Here is a 22,442-nt window from a genome sequence, read left to right as displayed (position 1 = left end):
AGGGAAGGCCATTCCATGATACTAGCAGCAGAAAATGTCCATTTATATAGGGGTTGTTACCTGCACCCTCACTCTTAAAGCATCAAAAACGAAAGTTGAATGCTGGTGCAGCAAAGCAGCTAAGAGCATGAGGTACAAAGTGATAGAATCATAGAGTTGAAAGGCACCTTTTAAAGGGTCATCAATCACAGCTAAAGAATCCTTGACAGATGCCCATCCAACCTCCGTTTACAAACCTCCAACAAAGGAGAGCCCACAGCCTTCTGAGGGAGTCCATTCTACTGTCAAGCCAATGGTTCCATGCAGCTCAGGACCCTCTACACAGCAGCCCTCTGTGATTTCAGACAAGAATTTTCTGCATGCAAAGCAGGTGTTCCGCCACCAAGCTATAGCTCTGCAACATAATACAGTCGCACCTAGGAAGTTGAACAGAATCTATTTTGGAAGTCCGTTCGACTTCCAAAATGTTCGGGAACCAAGGCACGGTTCCTGATTGGCTGCAGGAAGCTTCCACAGCCAATCAGAAGCTACGGAACCCGCGTCGGACGTTTGGGTTCCAAATAACATTCGCAAACCAGAGCACTCACTTTGCAGTGTTCGAGAGCCAAAACATTTGAGTCGCAAGGCGTTCGACTTCCGAGGTACAACTGTATCATAGCTGTCAACTCTATGTTTTTGCGGGAAACCCCCGTATGTAAATCCGTTTACCGCTGTTATCCTGAATTGCAAAATATCCCGTAAATCCCCCGGATTTATAAGAAAGCAGCTCCTGCCGGCCAGGGAGGCTCCTCAGCTGCGTAAATGTCCCGGCTCCCGGCTGGTCGCTCGCTCACTTGGCTTGCCAAGTGCTGCCGGAAATCGCCTCTGCGCATGCCCGGACATGCGCAGAAGCGATTTCTGTGCCCAGACATGCGGACACGGGCAGCCCGGCACCGGGAGTCGCTTCTGCGCATGTCTGGACATGCGCATGTCTAGACATGTCTGGACATGCGCAGAAGCGACTTCCGGTGCCACGCCGCTGCTGATCCCTTATTTTCTAATCTGGAAGTTGACAGCTATGGACTGTATTAAACCTCAGCAACCAAGTGAGGAGATAGCCTTGGGCTACCATGCCCACCCAGCAAATAAACAAATAAAGATGCTTTCTGTCTCAGGCTGCTGACCCACCTAACCCTTCCCTGCAATACTCATGCTCCAGGGATGGTTGGGGGCAGGATTCCTACACTGCGGGGGGTTGGACTATGATTCTCAAGGTTACCTCCCAAATTTACAATTCTATGATTCCATGATTATTGCAGGACTTCGGGGCGTAAGAGGTATTGTGGCCTGGATTTTTCTTGGCTCCCTTCATCAGATGTGTGAAGTAATCCTCAGCAGTCAGGTGCAGCAAACAAATGTTGTGCCCTCCATATGCTAAAAATAATGAGAGCCAGCAACTTGCTTTGCCCTTTACAGGGGATTAAAAGAAAAAATACTGATAGACTTTTACAGAAGACCAAAGAAACAGATTTGGCTGAACATGAGGGGGACCTTCTTAGAGTAAGGGTTTTTAAATAGCGGAACAGGATGACTTGGCGGTATCTGCTAATCCTGTGCTGAACAGGAGGCTTGGCTAAATTACCTTTCCAACACTATGGTTCGACAATGCTGCGCAGATCTCTTTAAGGCACTGAAACTGGGGAACAGCATCTGTGTCTAGAAAGCGGTATATAAATTGGTTAACGGTAACAACAGAAGCAGCAGAAGCAGCAAAGACTCCTATCTGTTCCAACTAATTTAAAAAGTAGGTCCCTGCTTCGCTTATTATGATTCACAGCCGTTTCCTTAACATCTCAAAGCTTCAAACCCCACCATTTCACAGCTGCACCCCTAAGCTCCAACTCAGGCATCCCCAAACTTCGGCCCTCCAGATGTTTTGGACTACAATTCCCATCATCCCTGACCACTGGTCCTGTTAGCTAGGGATCATGGGAGTTGTAGGCCAAAACATCTGGAGGGCCGCAGTTTGGGGATGCCTGCTCCAACTGCTCAGGACAGCACAAGCAAAGGGAAGCCCATGCAAAAACAACAGGAGTAATAGATAGGCAGGCAGGCAGGCAAGGACTTGGCAGTGGAGGCAGCAGGTGGGATTCCTCAGTGCCGAATCCAACCATCCCAGGGCTCTCTAGCTGGGCCTTGGAGCGTTCCACTGGCCACACACCCTCACCAGCCTTTGCTCTGCACCCTCCTGGAGTGATTTTGCCTGGCTGGAATGTGTCCTCTTGCTTTGTCTGGATGACAGATGGAGCAGAGTGTGTTGGAAGCACCCTGCTGCACAAAGCTGCAATTTGCATTCATTGCTCCACCCACTTCTGCCCACGATTGGTATGTGGCTCTTGGAAGGTTTCCCAGAAGGCCCTCGGGTTGAAAAAGGGAGTGAGGAGACAGCGCAGTTTGAGCAAATCTGCTGCTGTCCGTATCAGACTGGACAAGTCTACTGCAGATATTCATTTGCTTACAATAAACATTTATAGAGTGCCAAGCCTCCATAGCACTAAAAGATGCTGTACTCCTTACAACAGCCCTGTAAGATGGGCTAGCCTCATTTCTCCCCTATTAGAGCTGGGGAGCTAGGTGTGACAGCAGCAAGATTTTCCTTGCAGCCTTCACACTAACTGTAGCGGAGATAAAGTGCTCCTTGCACACTCCTTTCCCTTTTGTGTTTTATCTATCAGATTCTGAGTCTGAGGCCAGGGATTGTCTTATTATTGAAATTTATACGCTGCTCTGAGATCTTCATATGGTTCATAGACTCACAGAATCTTACGAGTTGGAAGGGACTCCAAGGGCCATCTAGTCCCACCCCCTGTAATGCAGGAATCTCGGCTAAAGCATCCATGACAGATAGCCATCCAACCTCTGCTTAAAATCCTCCAAGGAAGGAGAGTCCACCACTTCTTGTGGGAGTCTGTGTCACTGCTGAACAGCTCTTACTGTCAGAACGTTTTTCCGAATGTTTAGTCGGAATCTCCTTCCTTGCAATTTGAAGCCATGGGTTCGAGTTCTACCCTCCAAAGCAGGAGAAAACAAGCATGCTCCCTCCTCCATGTGACAGCCCTTGAGATATTGTAAGATGGCTCCCATATCTCCTCTCACTTTCCTCTTTTTCCACACTAAACATACCCAGCTCCTTCAAGCACTCCTTATAATGCTTAGTTTCCAGACCCTTGATCATCTTGGTTTTCCTCTTCTGCATATGTTCCAGCTTTTCCACATCCTTCTTAATTTGTGGTGCCCAGAATTGGACACATTATTCCAGGTGTGGTCTGACTAAGGCAGAATAGAGTGGCACTATGACTTCCCTTGATCCAGACACTAGACTTCTGTTGATGCGGCCTAGAAAAGCATTACTTTTTTTTGCTGCTGTATCACACTGTGGACTCATGTTAAGCTTGTGGTCAACTAAGATCCCTAGATCCTTTTCACATGTACTTCTAGTAAGCCAGGTGTCTTCAAGAGAGATAAAAGTGCTCTAAATAAGTAATGAATACATAAGTGCGAGGAAATTCAAGATTTCAACTGAAGACTTCCCTGTTTGTGTCCACAGCTTACTGAAAAAAACTGGAAGCCAGCCATTCCAAATTAACTATCCAATTTAACTACCTTAAAGTCGCTGCTCTTTGTTTCTGAATACTCACAAAACAAGCCAGATCCACTCTTATAAAAAGTAAAGGTACAATCATTAATACAAATGGCAGCACTTATAATTGTGGCTTCCTATATATGACTTTGCTTGCTACCTGAGATGTCCATTGGTTTCACAATTAGATCTGCGTGGTTCAACTTAACAATACAGAACACACAGAGAAGGAGCCTTAAAGAATATCACAGAAATTCCATTTTGGCAGGTGGTTTTGTGGCTTAAAGTCTAGATACATAGAAGATAAGGCTATCAACATCTACTAGCCATGACAGCTATGCCCTACCTCTATGCATGGCCACAAACCATAAGCCTCTGAATGCCAGTTGTTGGGAATCACAGGTAGAGGAGAGTTGCAGTTGCGCTCAGGCCTCCCATTGTGGCATTTGGTTGGCCACTGTGAGAATCGGATGCTGGACTAGATGGGCCACTGGCATGATCCAGCAGGGCCCTTTGTAGGTCCTTATGTGCTACAGAAATGCATTTATAGCCTTTTCTCTTATTATCCACATGCGCGCATATACAATGTAAACAAGTGAACAGCCAAGAGATGTGTTGATCTGTTAAATGTTTCTGATTCACCCTCCTCCATTAAAACAGCTAAGGTTACAAATCAACACACACACACACACACACACGTATGCACAATAAATACAGTATCTGTCAGGAGAGAGCCAACCCCTGACAAATCCAGTTCACAAACGTGCTTCAAGCAGAATAAACCTGTTTCACTTTCAAAAAGGTACCGCCACACTCGGTGGGTGCCTGCCTGTGTTGGCAGCAGGCGAAGGCTGCAACCCTTACCTAAAAGTCCAGCGATTTCCAATTAGGCATGTATACGATTGCCAAGCTGCTATTCCAGGTGACTTAACCAGCGAGTAACACCACCCCATTGAACCCAAGGGGGCTTACTTCTGAGTAAGACCTGCGTAAGATTGCACTTTGCTGCAATAGGGGGTTGCTGAAGCTGCTATTGGGTTTTTGTTTTCTTTTTGCTTTCAACACACACACACACACACACACACCAATCAGGATTAAATCAGCTCCAAACAAACCGTCCTGCAAAAATCCACCTTGCAGGGCTGGTGGCAAACTCCTCCTGGCTGTCAAAAGGTGCCCGAAAGGAAGGGCTGGCATGAGGGCAAGATAAAAGGCATGTAAACAATATGTCAAACAAACCCTCCTGGGGATAAAGTGTAGGGTAGGAGGAAATGGGGAGGGTCTTCTTTGGCATGGGGGGGGTGGCTGTCTTGAAGGTGGGGGTGCGAAAGCAGCAGCAGATGGGGAGAGGGGAAATATGAGAGTGGGGGAGGGGGAATTGGTGCGGGGGGTCGTCCCTGGAGTGGGGTGGGGGCAGCCCCCTCCCTCGGGACGAGGAGGCGGAGCTTCTGCTTGCCCCTCCCCTTTAGCCACGCCCCTCCCTCCTCAGGTGCCCCTCCCTTGGACAGAGATTCATAGGGTCGTTCCCCCTCAAAAAACATACCTCAGGGTGGGGGGGACGGGGCGCCCTTTCGGAACCCCGCTTTTCCTCTCCCTCCCTCCCTCCCTCTCCTCTTTCACTCACTCACTTTCGCCTCCACTAGCTCCGCCGCCATCTTGGCTTCCAGCATTCAACGCGCCGGGAACAGGTGGAGGGAGGGCGGAGAGCGGGACGGGGGAGGGAAGAAGAAAGAGAAGAGCCGCCAGCATCACGTGACGGGGGGAAGTCAAACGGCAGGCGCCCGAGCTCGGCCAATCCGGAGCGCGCGTGTTGTTGTTTCTTTCCCGCCCCCATCCTCTTTTCTCCAATCAGCGTCGCCGCTCCGTACAAAAACCCTCTCCTGACGTGCGCCGCCAGAGACGGAGGGGGGGAACGCGGCGCATGCGCGCAAAGCAGGGAAGCGACTCGGCGAAGCTTTTTCGGGCGGGCCTCTTGCTTCTCCTCCGCCAGAAGAGGGGAGAGGCGACGCAGGCGCACAGCGGCGGTAGCCAACCCGCCTTCTCTTCCCGAGAAAGAGCAATGACGACGTGTAGCCACGCCCAGCCGGCTCTTAAAGAGACATTCACCCCCCAAAAAGGGATCGTGGGTCGGGAAAATAATTTGCGAGCAGGATTTAATCTGTGATCATATTTAAGTTCGACTTAACCTCAGGAGAGGGTTTTGTGTAGTGGCTAGGCTCGGTTTCAGTGGACGAACAGCAATATGGTCAGGGAGGCCCTCTGGGCTTGTGCAGAGTGTATTTAAGAGTCCCACCAACTAGCCACAATTTTAAAATAATTTGAGAGGAAAGCCAGGATGTGAATCTAATGGATAAAGCAACCCACTTTGGGTGGGTGGGGTAAAATGAATCTGTAGAACATGAGAGTCTTAATCTGGGCAAAAGATTTCTGCATTGCAGGGGGTTGGGCTGGATGACCCCATAGGGTCTTTTCCAAATCTATGAGTCTGTAATTCATCCTTGTTCCGCTCTGTCGAAAATTCCATGTTGACTGATCACCATAATCATTTATTAAACATACTAGTCGCTTGTCACCCAAAGGTATCCAAGCAAATTACAGCAATATATATTGTATACATACATATACAATATACTGTATGTATATTGTATATGTATACAATATACATAAACAATATACGCGGGTGGCGCTGTGGGTTCGAATCCCTGCAATGGGGTGAGCTCCCGTTGCTCGGTCCCAGCTCCTGCCAACCTAGCAATTTGAAAGCACATCAAAGTGCAAGTAGATAAATAGGTACCGCTACAGCGGGAAGGTAAACGCCGTTTCCATGTGCTGCTCTGGTTCGCCATAATCGGCTTAGTCATGCTGGCCACATGACCTGGTAGCTGTATGCCGGCTCCCTCAGCCAATAACGCGAGATGAGCGCCGCAACCCCAAGTCGGTCACGACTGGACCTAATGGTCAGGGGCCCCTTTACCTTTACCTTTACATACATAATACACTATGGTAAGGGGAGTTACAGGTAGGTAGCCGTGCTGGTCTGAGTCGAAACAAAATAAAAAAATTCCTTCAGTAGCACCTTAAAGACCAACTAAGTTTTTATTTTGGTATGAACTTTCGTGTGCATGCACACTTCATCAGATACGCTGAAACAGAAGGGGAGAAACTGTACAATACATCAATGTTTTGTCAATTTATTTATTTGCCATATTACCTCCCTGCCTTGTCTCACCAGTGTCAAGGGGCCTACTAATGCCACAGTTTTCAGAATTCTGGTAAATTGGGAGAAGTGGCAAAAGAGGCAAAAATTAGTCATCATAGCTGGTGCCTGTCAGAGGAAAGGAAAGAAATAACAGATAACCACACGTGTTTACTATAAAGACAGCATTTCACTTTTCTATAGATTTCAGATGTTTGCTACAGCCTTTGGCGGTGGGCATTGCATTTCTGTATTTTTTAAAATATACGCCATAGTGCATAAACAGTTTGCCTGCCCCTCATAACAATCTAGCATAGATTTTTCTGCTGCTGCCAGCTTGCAAACTGCCTCTTCTTCCTTCAGCTCAGCACACCTTTGTGAAGCTGGATAAATTAGCAGTAATTTATGGATGCAAATATTTCAGGAACTTGCTGCGGATTTTGGCTTGAAGGACACTGCCTTGAGGTCATTGGAAGCCCAGAGCCTGGGAAGCCCGTTCGAAAAAAGGAAACTAGTTGTACATAGGGTTGCCATATATCAGAAAGTGAAAATCCAGACCAAAAAGTTGTTGAGTTTGCGGTTTCAGAGCTTTTTTTTCATAGAAATCACCAAAATTGCCACTTCCTTCCGATATATCCGGGTTTTCCCAGACGTATGGCAACCCTAGCTCACATTCAAAGTTTCCAATAAAGAACTAAGTGCAGGTCATGTTCATCCCTTTACAAATGAACTAGTTCATGCAAACGATTACTAGCTGGTGTGCTGAATTATAAAATACTAACTGGCCCTGCACGCGTTGCTGTGCATTAGTCTGTCAAATGGAGGGTAATAGCCCCCCTTCAGATCCCCCTGAGTCTCAGAGTCCCCCTGTTTTACAGGATCTCGTGGCGGAGGCGGGGTTTGTGGGTGTGGGCTAGACTCCATGGGGAGGGAGGAGGAGGTGGAGAAGGAGCTGTGGGAATAACGCCACTTGAGGGCGCTGTTTTAGTTTGTGAAAAAGCAGGTTTTTACCTGCGCAGGTATGAGATGTGAGCAATCCGAGGTTGTGCGAACACTCAGGTAGTGGCATGGACCGTTGTGTCCAAATTCCAGGACAATCGGTCAAACGGTTTCGGAGAAAAGTGGAGCCCACAGTTTCACCTTTTTTACATTTTTATATATATATACCGTAGATACTTACATAGGTTTAGAAAACACCAAAGCACACACACTCACACATTGTTTGATTTACTTCCCCCAACAGTTGTGATTTATTTATTTATTTATTATTTATTTATTTATACCCCACCCATCTGGCTCTGGGCGGCTTCCAACAAATATAAAAATACATTAAAATATCACAGATTAAAAACTTCCCTAAACAGGGCTGCCTTTAGGTGTTTTCTAAATGTCAGGTAGTTGTTCATCTCCCTGACTTAAAAGAGTCATTAGAGTGGTACCTTGGTTTTCAAACGCCTTGGTACTCAAACAACTTGGAACCCAAACACTGCAAACCCGCAAGTAAGTGTTCTGGTTTGGGAATTTTTTTCAGAAGCCGAACGTGCTCGGTTCTGAGTGCCACGCTTCCATTCTGAGTGTTACGCTGAGGTCCGTCTGATTTTGCTATTTATTTTGCGTTTCGGTTTTTGCGGCTCTTTTTCATTTTGTTTTGGTGACTGTGTGGAACCCAGTCCAGCTACTGATGGATTGATTGTGTGGCTGCAGTACATTGTTTATTGCTTTCATTTTATGGACCAATGGTCTTGTTAGATAGTAAACTTCATGTTAAATTGCTGTTTTAGGGGTTGTTTTTAAAAGTCTGGAACGGATTTCGCATTACTTTCTATGGGAAAGCTTGCCTTGGTTTTGGAACGCTTTGGTTTTGGAACGGACTTCCGGAACGGATTAAGTTTGAGAACCAAGGTACCACTGTTATCACCTTGCATTGAAATACTCTGCCCCCAGTCGAGGCCATCTATGTGCTGCCTTTATAGATTTAAAGGCTGCTTTTGATAGTATTCCCAGAAATAATGGGTGAAACTAGCTACTTGGGGCATTGATAGAAGACTGCTATGGCTCACGATCCAATTACATGAGGGATCAGTTGCCAGAGTGAGACTAACTCCTGCAGGTGATCTTACAAACTCGGTGCCCATAAACAAGGGGGTTCAACAAGGCTGCAGATTGGCTCCCCTCCTTTTTAATTTATATTTAAGTGACATGAGAAAGCCCTTAGCTGAGTCGTCTACAAATATCCATGCCCCCCGCCTCGCGGACTATCGCTGCCCGCTACTTCTGTACCCTGTTTCTCATATTTTAAGACATCCCCATAAAATAAGCCATAGCAGGATTTTTAAGCATTCAGGTATGCAGACGACGCAGTAATTCTTTCCTATTCCCGAATTGGCTTAAATAGAGCAATGAAGATCTTTGTTTCCTATTGTCACGCTAATCTGTTAATCATTAACCATTCCAAAACCAAAATAATGATCTTTTCCAGAAGCCGGAAGCAATATAACTGGAAGCTTGATGGCATAACATTTGAACAAGTTTCCAAATTTCAATATCTTGGCATATTTTTCCAACAAAACATGAGTTGGAAAGCACAGACCGAGTGCCTTCTCAAGAAGGCTAAAACCATGGCTTATGCACTCCTCTAGTTTTATTTTACAGATAGTGCCCTGCACGTGCCTTCGGGGCTGAAGGTGTATAATGCAAGAGTAGTAGCCACACTGCTTTTTAAAAAGCAGAGACATCACCTTGCCGACAAAGGTCCGTATAGTTAAAGCTATGGTTTTCCCAGTAGTGATGTATGGAAGTGAGAGCTGGACCATAAAGAAGGCTGATCGCCGAAGAATTGATGCTTTTGAATTATGGTGCTGGAGGAGACTCTTGAGAGTCCCATGGACTGCAAGAAGATCAAACCTCTCAATTCTGAAGGAAATCAGCCCTGAGTGCTCACTGGAAGGACAGATTGTGAAGCTGAGGCTCCAATACTTTGGCCGCCTCATGAGAAGAGAAGACTCCCTGGAAAAGACCCTGATGTTGGGAAAGATGGAGGGCACACGGAGAAGGGGACGACAGAGGATGAGATGGTTGGACAGTGTTCTCGAAGCTACCAACATGAGTTTGACCAAACTGCAGGAGGCAGTGCAAGACAGGAGTGCCTGGCGTGCTATGGTCCATGGGGTCACGAAGATTCGGACATGACTAAACGACTAAACAACAACACAAGTAGCCACACTTGCCTATGCGGCTCCACTTTGGGCTGCCCTGGCCAATCTCTCCTCCCTGGAGACCCTTCAAAATAAATTTTTACGCCGCCTTTTGAAACTCCTCACTTGTGTGAGTAATGCGGCGATACGTACAGATTGAGGACCCCCTCTTTAGAGACAACCTTGTGGAAACACGTTTTTAATTATTGGCTAACCCTTTGGCACAGATTACCCAATTATTATTTAGCCCAATGTTTATGGCGTGACGAGTTCACTAGTCCCTGGGCCAATAAAATACATGCTAAACTTTTGCTTTTTGGAATCTCGCGCCTAGAATCCTTGAGTTATGATCTTACCACGACAAAAAGATTCATCAATCAAAGATTGGATGCTATAGAGATGCAAAGCAATATTATGCTTGGGGGGCGGCGGTCATGCTCCCCTCGTCATTTGGGCGTTATTCCTGCATCTCATGTACCAACCTATTTATCTTCTCTCTCTATTGCCAACCATCGTTTTGCTTTTATTAAAGCACGTTTTAATGTCTTTTCTTCCAACATTCTTTTGCATAGATTTTCCAAGGGTCGAGCCTCAGTTTTGTGTTCATGCGATAATCGTTCACCATATAGTGTTTACTTGCCCTCTATATAGTGCTGCTCGGAGAAATCTATTGAGTCCGCTAGCCCAGAAACTGGTCGGGTATCCGGCAGAGGCACATCTTGCCTTCTTATTGCAAGACACAGACCTGGTTGTAGCCTTGCAAGTGGCAAAAAATTTAACTTCTGTCCTGTCTTATAAGAGACGTAATGGTCTCCTATACGAAAATTGAAACTCTTTTATTATATCCTATCCCTGATTTTGTATAGTTCCCATATATTTTATTTCTATCCATATTTTATTTTATTAGTTGTAACTCAGTTACGAGTGCCTTGGTTGCTTCTGTATTTTTATGAGCTGAAAGCTGAAATAAACTGATTCTGAAGGTACCAATGTAGTGTAAAGAAAGAAAAACCTCACACATAAGAGAATGAACTCGAAGATGAAGAAGAAATTGTTCTAAAAGTTATAGAAATAGTTCTAAGTTACCTAATGTACACCTATTTGCAAAGACAACTTTCCCCCTAAAATAATGCATTTGATACTTTTAGTAATATATGCATAAAAAGCACACTTTAATATGGGTATTTTTGTAGAGGTGACTGGAGAACCGCATTACAAAAATTTGGAGAGCTCCAAATTTCCAAGGATGGCTGTGTTTCAGTTCACATATAGTTTCAAAAAGTATCAATTAGGTAGATTTGCCTTTAAATGTGAACTGAATTTGTGCCCCACTCAGGCAAGGCGGGACCTCTACTTAACACATTTTTTCAGATACTGTTTTTATCGAGGGATCCTGTATTTGTGGGGTTTTAGCAGTTTTTAGTAGCAGTTTTTAGCAGATCAAACCTATCCATTGTTAAGGAAATCAGCCCTGAGTGATCACTGGAAGGACAGATCCTGAAGCTGAGGCTTCAGTACTTTGGCCACCTCATGAGGAGAGAAGACTCCCTGGAAAAGACCCTGGTGCTGGGAAAGATTGAGGGCACTAGGAGAAGGGGACGACAGAGGATGAGATGGTTGGACAGTGTTCTCGAAGCTACCAACATGAGTCTGACCAAACTGCGGGAGGCAGTGGAAGACAGGAGTGCCTGGCGTGCTCTGGTCCATGGGGTCACGAAGAGTCGGACACGACTAAACGACTAAACAACAGCAGTTTTTAATTGACGTTGCCGCAAGCAGCTATGGGAGACTTTTGAGGCGAAAAGACGGGGTTATGCATGTTAAAACAAAGAAAGAACACAAGAGCCTGCTGGGTCAAGCCAATGTCCAGCAATCCATTCTCACATTGGCCAAACAAATGCCCCTTATGGAAAACCCACAAGGAGGACCAGAGCAAAAGAGCACAGGGGTCAGTTTCGGTATAAGGCAGCTTCCCGAGTTCTTTTTTCTAACCCAGACCTTTATTCAGGTTCAAGTTCAGGAAACTTACCTTTTTGTTAGGGGAGGGAGCAAAGAGCAGTGGTGGAACATCTGTTCTACATACAGGAGACCCTCTCAGTTCAATTCCCAACATCTCCAGGTAGGCCTGGGCAGAGGCGAAGGGCATGGCGCTCATCGCAGGGGGTGTGGCATGCATCCCGGGGGTGCCGCCGATCGGCCACCCCCCTTTGGAATGGCACCTGGGTCGGACCACCCCCTCGCCCCCACCTCAGAATGCCCCTGGGACTGGGGAAATTCCCCAGCCTGAGATCCTAGGGCAGGGTTCCCCAAACTTGGGTCTCCAGCTGTTGTTGGACTACAACTCCCATCATCCCTAGCGAGCAGGACCAGTGGTCGGGGATGATGGGGACTGTAGTTCAAAAACAGCTGGAGACAAGGCATAGCCGAGCTAGAGGAATGTGATGTAGGACAGCTTTCTGCATTCCTGTTCTGTGCAGCTTCAATTTCTGCAGCAGCCTCTTATTTTCCTGAATTTGGAATTTGCTCCGATATATTTTAGGAATTACTCCTTAGCTTGCCAGCCATCCTGAGCACGGCCATTGCAGAAGGGCAGGATTAAAGGGAAAACAAAAATCCTAATGAAATGAAATAAAAACGGTTCCTCTTTTGTTTTTCTAGACCCTTCTGTGACCCCTCCCCGTCCCGTCCCCCATCTCCTCCAGCTGCCGCCAACCTGTTGGTAAACCCAGCTCAGAATTCCTGTATCCCGAGCGGATTAATCAATGTATTTATTAGGCTTAGATGCCAAATCCTGCTAAAGCTAAGTCTTTGCCAGATAAACAGGCTGCTTTGCGGAGGCAGCCCGTTTGTGAAAACACAATTAGCAAACCCTGTAATCTGCACTAATTACAAGCCCGGCCCTCGGGAGACGCTTCTGTTTCCGCTGCTGCCCCAACGCAGCTCCTGGACCCTGTTGGACTTCCAGGACCGGGGAAGATGAGCTGAGATCAAGGGCGCCCCAAGTTGCGTCCGCCATGGAAAGAGCAGAGGCAGAGGTCCGGAGGCAGCCTAGCGTCTCCTTCACCATTGACTACCTCCTTTTCAAGAATGGGAAGCCGCCCCGCAGGGATCCAGAGCCGAGGGGCGAGCAAGCAAGGGCAGAAGGGAGAGGCGTCCCAGAGACAGAACAACCTGGACATCACACACCTCCAGATCTCCTGGACAAACCCAACCAGTCTTACATCGCCCTTATTTCGACCGCCATCCTCTCCTCGCCAGAGAAGAAGCTTTTGCTGTCCGATATCTACCAGTGGATTATGGATAAATACCCGTACTTCAAAAACAAGGTGAGTTCCACCAACAGGTACCCTGGAGAACATGAGCCGAGAGGGGCCTTGAACAACCTTCCAGACTCGCCCAACCTAGTAGAGCCCTCGTCCATTGAGCAAGCCAACTTGGTGGGCGAGGACATGGCTGGTTTATTCCAGGGTACAGTGGCCGAGAGTCATAGGACCCCATAGGAAGCTGCCTTTTCCTGGCACAGACCGTCGGTCCATCTAAGTTCAGTATTGTCCAAGGTGCCTGGCAGCATCTCTCCAGGTTTTTGGGGCCAGAGCCTTACCTGATGAGGATAGAAGCTGGGACCTTCTGCATGCAAAGCAGATGTTCTACCACCGAATTGCGACCTTTGCCTTCTACAGTCCTGCTAGTTGGCAGGTCTCCGAGAACAGTCCTCTGTTTGAAGAGGTAAGGCTGTCCCGCTCCGGTCCAGTTAAGAGATAAAAAACTTCTAAGGGTCATGAAGTGGTCCATTGACAGCCCCACAGAAGGCTGAGCAAGCATATAGATGATCTAGTCACCATCCCCTGCATGAGGTTTAATGGGTTGTATCCAACTGGGACCAGATTTAGGTTTGATGAGGCCCTAAGCTACTGAAGGTAATGGGGCCCTTTATATGTCCAGCTGTCCTCTGTCAACAACAAATTGTCGCTGTTTTTGTGTGTGTTGAATATATGCTATATGGTAATTTATGGACCTAATAGGTATCTAAAGCCATTTGCACATAACAAAATATGTATTTTATCAAAGTAATTGTTGAACTGAAATACAATTAAGAAGAAGTAGCAGTATATTAATAGTGAAATACAATTAAGAAGTAGTAACATTTGGGGGGGGGGCAAGACAGTTTACCTTATACGTAAATCCGGCACTCTATCCAACACAAGTCCTGTTGAAATTAATGAATCTATATTAGCCATGTTCATTGATTTCAACGGACCTACTAGCAACGGATTCCACCCATTGCACCCGTTTCCGTTTTGAGTTCTTATTTCCAAATGTGTGCCATGCATATAGCATGCAAAATATATGCAAATCAGCACCCTCTTTTTCCCTCCCTTTTGGGGATATGTAAGTGGCCATCCTTTTCACGAGACTGGGATGTCGGACGCCAGTGACACAGTTTCTTGGCCTTTTTAACACCCAGTTCTCTTCTCACTCTGTCCGGGGATATCTCAGCAGAAATCCCTAGGGCTGGGAACAGAAGCTCAAAACATCATAGGAGATTCCTGCCAAACAGTGGTAACTTTCAAACAGCTCTCCTGCAGAGGGTACAAATATACTTTCCTATCTACTTCCTTTTCTGAACTTCCAAGCCACTTGCAAACGTTAAGTCTAGAGAGCATTCCTTTGCCAGGCTTGTGGGGAGAAAGTTAATTCCGTCTGCAATTTAACAAACAACTACAAAACTCCCACCTTTTCGAGCCGAAACAGAGAAATCCGTGCTTCTCCAGATTCCGTGGTGCAGATCTCGATGTGTGCAAAGATACATGCCTTAGAGGAATGGGTGTGTAAATTCATGAAAATAACACACAAAGATGCATTATATTAGGGGGAGCTGCTTGCAAATGTTTGTACAGCATCCAAGAATGTTGTTCGTTTGGAGAAATTTGCACTGAAATGTTAACGGATTTTCCTGAGGACTTTATTATTGGAAACTGTGGTGGAATTCAAGAGTAGGAGGGAATTAGAAGCTGAAAGAAACCCAAACTGACAGATATGTCTGCCTCTATTAAAGTCTCGCCAGACTGCGGCAAGTTCTGGGGCCACTCTAATGACCCAAGGACCGCAACAAGTTGACCTTGGGGAGCAGTGGAGCACTAATAATATTTCGAGAGTTGGCAATGAAGCTTCAAGCGGCTGGTAAACCAAAAGCTCGCCACCAATTTATCTCAGTTGCCACCAGACAGCTGCCCGCAGGGAAGTTTTGAGGGAAAATAGGGGACTGATATATGCATGCTACTTCCAACATGTAAATAAACAAGGTTTTTGATTGATAATAAAGACATTGGCTGATTGTACAAAGAAGGTTTGGAGTTAGGTTATTGTTGTTGTTGTTTGCTTGCTGGTTTTATTAAATTTGTATACCGCCCTTCATCCGAAGATCCCAGGACGGTTCACAACAGAAAAAATACAAAATGAGAATACGTACAAAATACATAATAAAACAAAAACAAAATAGCCCACCTCCCACAAAGAACATTTAAAAAGCCGTAGAAAGTTAATCAGCTGAAGAGAAATGTTTGTTTTTTATTTATTAAGTTGTTATTGAACGGTTAATTTATTAAATCTGTTAAATTGTTATATTGAATAGTGGGGTGTGCAACAAAATGTTGCAGTCTGGAGTTTTCCTGTTCAGGGTGCCAGCCAGCCAGCTGTGCTCTATTCTGGATTCTCCATTTTACCAGCGGCAGAGTTAACCCTTCGGTTGCAAACTGAATGATCCCCCAACACCCCTCTTCTTCCTTTTTCTTTTCCGTGCAGGAGAAAAGTTGGCGCAACAGCGTGAGGCACAACCTGTCGCTGAACGAGTGCTTCATCAAAGCGGGCCGCAGCGACAACGGGAAAGGCCATTACTGGGCCATCCACCCGGCCAACCTGGAGGACTTCTCCAAGGGAGATTACCACCGGCGGAGAGCCCGGCGAAGGATCCGCAGGTGAGAGGCCCGCGGCTTTGACGCTGCTCTTGCGCCAAACAAATCCCCATTTATTCCCCCCAGCCCCGGGTTCTCCGTGCACCGTATGCAGAATGAGCCCCACTCCACCTATCCTTTAATGGGCTCTATTAACCCTCAAATGCTCATGCAAAGAATAAGACCTTTATCCCTCCTGCCTGACCTCAGTTTGACCTCCCCAGAACCAAAGGAAGGACCTGCACTCCTTCGGGGTTGGGTAAGGAAAAGACGAGGGCCGTTCAATCCCGGTGCAAAAGGTCTGTTATCACACGGGCTTGTGGTCCAGCAGAGGCCGAGTTGTGTCCGCCCGCCGCCCGGCATTTACAGGACATTTAAAGCAGGCGGCTTTCTGCAAAGATTCCTGGGAACTGTCATTTGTTAAGGATGCTGTGTGAACTGTAGCTCTGCAAAGGGGAAACTACAATTCCCATTATTCTTTGGGCGGAGGTCCTATGCTTTAAATGTGGGCTGCGGATATGAGCCGTGGGGTTCTTCTTTAATTATAATTTTATAATAATTATGATAGGGACCCAGGTGGCGCTGTGGGTTAAACCACAGAGCCTAGGGCTTGCTGATCAGAAGGTCGGCGGTTCGAATCCCTGCAACGGGGTGAGCTCCCGTTGCTTGGTCCCAGCTCCTGCCAACCTAGCAGTTCGAAAGCACATCAAAGTGCAAGTAGATAAATAGGGACCGCTCTGGTGGGAAGGTAAACGGTGTTTCCGTGCGCTGCTCTGGTTCGCCAGAAGCAGCTTTGTCATGCTGGCCACATGACCCGGAAGGTGTCTGCGGACAAACGCCGGCTCCCTCGGCCTATAGAGTGAGATGAGCGCCGCAACCCCAGAGTTGGACACAACTGGACCTGATGGTCAGGGGGCCCTTTACCTTTAATAATTATGATATTATTTGTACCCCATTCATCTGATGGGGTTGCCCCAGTCCCTCTTGGGTGGCTTCCAACATATACAAAAATAGAATAAAACATTAAACCAGGGGTCAGCAAACGTTTTCATCAGGGGGCCGGTCCACTGTCCCTCAGACCTTGTGGGGGGGGGGCAGATTATATTTTGAAAGGGTGGGGGAAATGAATGAATTCCTATGCCCTACAAATATCCAGAGATGCATTTTAAATAAAGGGCATTCCCAGGGCAGGCGCCACTACCAAAAAGGCCCTTTGCTTGGTTCTCTGTAACTTCACTTCTTTCAGTAAGGGAACCGCCAGAAGGCCCTCGGTACCGGACCTCAGTGTCTGGGCTGAACAATGGGGGTGGAGACGCTCCTTCAGGTCTACCGGGTCGAGGCTGTTTTAGGGCTTTAAAGGTCAGCACCAACACTTTGAAGGGGGCTCGGAAACATACTGGGACCCAATGTAGATCCTTTAGGACCGGTGTTATGTGGTCTTGGCTAGCTGCCGCATTCTGGATTAGTTGTCATTTCCGAGTCACCTTCAAAGGTAGCCCCACGTAGAGCGCATTGCAGTAGTCCAAGCAGGAGATAACTATTCATCCACAGCAAACGCTTAAAGCACATGCTTTCTCCCATAAATCCTGGGAACCGCTTTTATAAAAAGCAGTGTGGCGTAGCGGTTAGAGGGTCGGACCAGGAACAGGGTTCAAGTCCCCATTTGGCCAAGAAACTCCTGTGAATCTGGGGGCCAGTCACTGCCCCTCAGCCCAGTCTACCTCACAGGGTTGTTTGGGGGAATTCATTGAGGAGAAGGAGAATGATGTAAGCCACCTTGAACTCAATGGGAGAAAAGGGTGGGGTGGAAACACAACAAATGTTTCTATGAAAACTTGGGAAACAACCAATCTCTTTTGTTATCAATCTGCGGAGAAAAGGCAGAGAGTGAAATTTAATCTCAGGGCGGTGGGTTCAAGCCATGTATTGGGCAGAAGAGTCCTGCATTGCAGGGGGTTGGGCCAGCTGGCAATTCTATGTTTCTATGAAACAGTGTATAAATAAATACTGTTCAGTGGTACCTGGGTTCTCAAACTTAATCCGTTCCGGAAGTTCGTTCCAAAACCAAGCCATGCTTTCCCATCAAAATAATGCAAAATGGATTATTCCATTCCAGACTTTTAAAAACAACCCCTAAAACAGCAATTTGACTTTAAATTTACTATCTAACGATACCATTGATCCATGAAACGAAAGCAATAAACAATGTACTGCAGTCACACAATCAATCCATCAATCAGTTGCTGAACTGGGTTCCACACGGTCACAACAACGAAACAAAACGAGCCGCAAAAGCAAGAACGCAAAATAAACCACAAAAACAGACAGACCTCAGCGTAACATTCAAAACGGAAGTGTGGCACTCAAAATGGAGCACGTTCGGCTTCTGAAAAAGGTTTGCAAACCGGAACACTTAGGTTCCAAGTTGTTTGAGTACCAACGAGTTTGAGAACCAAGGTACGACTGTAGCTATAAACACAAAGCTGTCCCACCAAGGGCCTGTTTCCTGTGAATGTGAATTTTGGTCCCTGCTCCTCTTCCTCCTCCCAGGATGGCGGTGAATTTCGGCTACTACCACCCATATACTTTCTTCGGACTCAGCTGCTGCTCTCCGGGCCGCTACTGCCTCTGCTGCCCTCCATATGCCCACCCTGGCCTCCCTGGCATGACTCCACCTTGTCCGCCGGGGCTCCCTCCTCTCCTGATGCCCTCGGCTGTCTCCTGGCCTCACCCTTTCTTCTCTGGAGGAGGGAAGGAGAAATCCCAGGCTGAGAAGAGGCTCAACTGGGCGGCCTGGAGCAGATCGCAGCTGCAGATCGCGCCCGTCCTGGCCCAGGCTAATCCGTGATGCCTTCCCCAGCTTGGCTCCGCCAGCAGCCTCTACATCGGACATGGTTCACGGAAAAGACATTCTTTTTAGGTGCTGCTTCTCTGGAGGAGGCCTGGGCTGAAAGGTTCGCCTGTCTATCCAGCCCTCGGGATTCCCTCCAGGCCACGCTGTTGGAGAGAGAGGTTTGGAGGAGATATTCCTACTCTCCAGAGTTAAGCACAACGGCGATTGCTCTCAGCACATTAAAACTTGGTTAGATTTGCATTGGCCCTTGCCCATCTTTAAACAAATATTCCTCACAAAAAAGGCTTAGGCTAGAATAAATCACAGACACTTAACTTTGCCAAAAAAGAAGAAGAAGAATGTTTTACTCACAGTCCCCAAATGTTGCATCAAACATATCTCCATCTGCTGGCAGTGAAATGAATAATAATAATAAACAGTTTTCAAATGAATTAAATGGGGAAAACACATGGTTTCCTTACAAAAAAGGATCACACAAACTTTTGGTTAGCAAAAATGCAGACTGTAAAATCTCATTTGTTGAGAGTTTCAGTTTACTTTGCTTATAAAAGACTGAGAAAGATGAACCAGAGGCTGTTGAGAGCCTAAGCCGCTCCCACTTGGGTAACTTGAGCACAGGGTTCCAGTTAACCCTTTCATGCATGCAAGTCAGTAACTGTAAATTGCAACATGTATACCCCTGCTGCAGGCCACACACCCCTGACTTGGCCACACCTCACACTGGCTGTGCAGCCTCCTCAGATCCCTTTTCCTGGCTGGAATATGTCATTTAAATAGGATTATGCTTCTTCCTAGAGAAAGGATGGAAAGGGGTTTGTGAGGTGTGCATGCATAAACTAGTGGTGTACCTTCTCGGTAGTGGCACCTGCCCTGTGGAACGCCCTCCCACCAGATGTCAAAGAGAAAAACAACTACCAGACTTTTAGAGGACATCTGAAGGCAGCCCTGTTTAGGGAAACTTTTAATGTTTAATAAATTATTGTATTTTAATATTTCTGTTGGAAGCCGCCCAGAGTGGCTGGGGAAACCCAGCCAGATGGGCAGGGTATAAATAATAAATTATTATTATTATTATTATTATTATTATTATTATTATTATTACCCTGACCACAGGGTTGGCGCTTCAGAAAACAGGCTGCTTCCGGGCGAGACTCGTTCAGGTCAGGGTCTATCCAGGTCTGCTTTGTTCTCCCACAAATCACTATTGGGCAATGTTTGAGTGGGGGAGGCTATAACTCCCCCCACATTTTGACAGAAGTAATTACCAAGCCTCCAGAGTGGATAGAGCAAATTACAGGTAAACAAGGCGCAGGGGCTTTTGTGCTGAGAGCCTTTAAAAAAAAACACACACCTAACTTTTGATCAGAAGTGGATGAAATTTGCAGGGAAGTTAACCCTTCCGAAGGTAATGTTTTCTCAGCAATTGGTTTGGGAATTGCAAACGAGAGAGAGGTAAGGAACTGCAGAGAAATAAATAAGTTTGGGGGCTTTTGTGCTTCTAGATACCATGAAAGTTATTTGCTTGCCAGAGGAATTCCTTCCCTCTCATTATGAGCCTGACGTGCAGCCACAATATAGCTCCCCATTCCACTACCTTCCCCAAACTGGTCCAGTCAAATCAATGGATGCAACTAACTGGCATCCATTGATTTTTTTTCAATGCATGCTAGTCAATCAACCCCATTGATTTCACTGGGTCTCCTCTGAGTATGGCTCAGGTCAGGTACAACCCCAAGTATTGCATTAAAAGAAATAAATGTGAAAGGGACTCTGAATTTACCCTTGGAGTCGTCTCACCTTCAGACAGAGTACATCTAGTTCCTTCAACCTTTCCTCAAAGCAGCATGAGATTCTTAATCGCGGGGCCGTTGGTTTGAGCCCCATGTTGGGCAAGCAGATTCCTGCATTGCAGGGGGTTGGACTGGATGCCCCCGGGGTCCCTCCCTGCTCTAATTCTATGATTCTATTACAATAAACTGTGTCCATAGTGACAGTTGTTGAGTTGTTGTTGTTTTTTAATCGTTTAACTGTGTTTTTGAACCTTTACTTTAATTTTGCATGCAGTGGACCCACAATATAGAAATACATATGGGGCTTAGTTTCAATCTCCCAATTTACACTGGGGGGGGGCAGGGGGTGCGTTGTTAGAGATCTAATACAGAAACCGATTTGCTTGATTGCCTAAGCCTTCGTTTTTATTTAAAAACACATACACCCGCAAGGCCTGGCCTTAATTGCTTGCCTGCTAATTGTTCCTGATGCTGTTTAATGAAAATCGCAGATCCAGGCCACTAAGTGGCATTAAGGAAGATAACACTGGCTTTTAATCCCACCAGATAAGCCCCCCTAAATCTTGTAGCGGCCTCGAAAAATAGGAAGCTTATGACACAAACTAATCTTTTAACATTGTCATTTGCCCTTTGCACCAAAAAAGGTGTAAAGCTAATATAACAACACAACAGAAGGGGCCGGGGGGGGTGGTGGCGGGTGCAGGTTGAAGCAGAAACATCTCAGGTAGAAGGAAGAAAAGGAAGTCGCTGAATGGGATTCTCCCACAAGAGGCGTTCAGACAGACCCAGGAACTGACTTCCATCTCTTAACTGCCGCTGAGAATAAATTTTATTCGGGTCATATTTAAAGGCGAATGTACAGGAAACGCCCCTTCCAGAACAAGACGCCAACAGAAAAACGGACACCATTCAAAATTCACACACAAGTGACAGGCAGGGAAAAAACGCATGTGCTAAAAGGCAAGGGGGGGGGAGAAACTGTGCACATTTCACTGCAAACAAAATTTTAAAAGCACATTGTAAATCTGGGAAATTGCTGTGCAAAAAAATGTGCCTGTTAGGCACATCTGCATACAAACAAAAACCAATTAAGACTCGAGTGCTGGTGAATGTTCATGAAGACTTAAAAAAAAATATTCACAAACTGATATTGAAAATATGGAGAACTGAACTTAAGTCTGGAAAGTGAGAGAAATAAATTTTAAAAAATGACAGATTCGCCCACCAACATAAGTCTGCTATCTAGTTCAGGCATCCCCAAACTGCGGCCCTCCAGATGTTTTGGCCTACAACTCCCATGATCCCTAGCTAACAGGACCAGTGGTCAGGGAAGATGGGAATTGTAGTCCAAAACATCTGGAGGGCCGAAGTCTGGGGATGCCTGATCTAGTTCAATGAAAGGAACAGATCCACTTTATTCTGCCTTGGCTGGACCACACATGGAGTCCTGTGTCCAGTTCTGGACACCACAATTCAAGAAGGATGTTGACATGGGTCAACATGATCCAGGGTCTGGAAACCAAGCCTTATGAGGAATGGTTGAAGGAGCTGGGTATGTTTAGCCTGGAAAAGACGAGACTGACAGGAGAAACGACAGCCATCTTCCAATATCTCAAGGGAAGATGGAGCAAGCTTGAACTAATTCCTTTAGGCCAGTGCTTCCCAGACCTGGGTCTCCAGCTATTGCTGGACTACAACTCCCATCGTCCCTAGCTAGCAGGACCACTAGTCAGGGATGATGGGAACTGTAGTTCAAAAACAGCTGGAGACCCAAGTTTGGGAAAAACTGTAGATCAGGGGTGGGGAGCCATTGCCCCTCCACAGGCTGATGAACTACA

At 46.5% G+C, this 22,442-nt stretch overlaps 2 protein-coding genes across 3 annotated transcripts in view; one reads left to right on the top strand and one right to left on the bottom strand.

The window, feature by feature from the left end:
* The window catches only part of PIAS4 (protein inhibitor of activated STAT 4), a 35,722-nt gene extending 30,335 nt beyond the window's left edge, over positions 1-5,387 (bottom strand). The window contains exon 1 of one of the 2 annotated variants that reach the window (XM_060275377.2): positions 5,248-5,387. In XM_060275377.2, the coding sequence (XP_060131360.1) occupies positions 5,248-5,289 (42 nt within the window). In that variant the 5' untranslated portion in view covers positions 5,290-5,387. Of the gene's footprint in view, positions 1-5,243 lie in introns of both variants that reach the window. The other variant, XM_060275378.2, reaches the window with a different exon arrangement.
* A 7,636-nt stretch (positions 5,388-13,023) lies between these two features.
* LOC148685525 (uncharacterized) lies at positions 13,024-19,141 on the top strand. The gene is made up of 3 exons (XM_088671366.1): positions 13,024-13,335; positions 15,812-15,984; positions 18,511-19,141. Exons 1-3 carry the CDS (start codon positions 13,024-13,026, stop codon positions 18,806-18,808), a joined length of 783 nt encoding a protein of 260 aa, XP_088527492.1. The 3' UTR covers positions 18,809-19,141.
* The last annotated feature ends 3,301 nt before the right edge of the window (positions 19,142-22,442 follow it).

Source organism: Zootoca vivipara, chromosome 6 (genome assembly GCF_965207765.1).
Source record: "Zootoca vivipara chromosome 6, rZooViv2.hap1.1, whole genome shotgun sequence".
NCBI lineage: Eukaryota > Metazoa > Chordata > Lepidosauria > Squamata > Lacertidae > Zootoca > Zootoca vivipara.
The sequence above is the reverse complement of the archived record's forward strand: the minus strand, read 5'-3'. Positions and strand labels throughout refer to the sequence as shown.

Coding starts and splice junctions, on each gene's coding strand:
- LOC148685525 (XM_088671366.1), top strand. CDS start 13,024: ATGGAAAGAGCAGAGGCAGAGGTCCGGAGGCAGCCTAGCGTCTCCTTC. Junction 13,336..15,811: donor ACCCGTACTTCAAAAACAAG/GTGAGTTCCACC, acceptor TTTTCCGTGCAG/GAGAAAAGTTGGCGCAACAG. Junction 15,985..18,510: donor GCCCGGCGAAGGATCCGCAG/GTGAGAGGCCCG, acceptor TCCTCCTCCCAG/GATGGCGGTGAATTTCGGCT.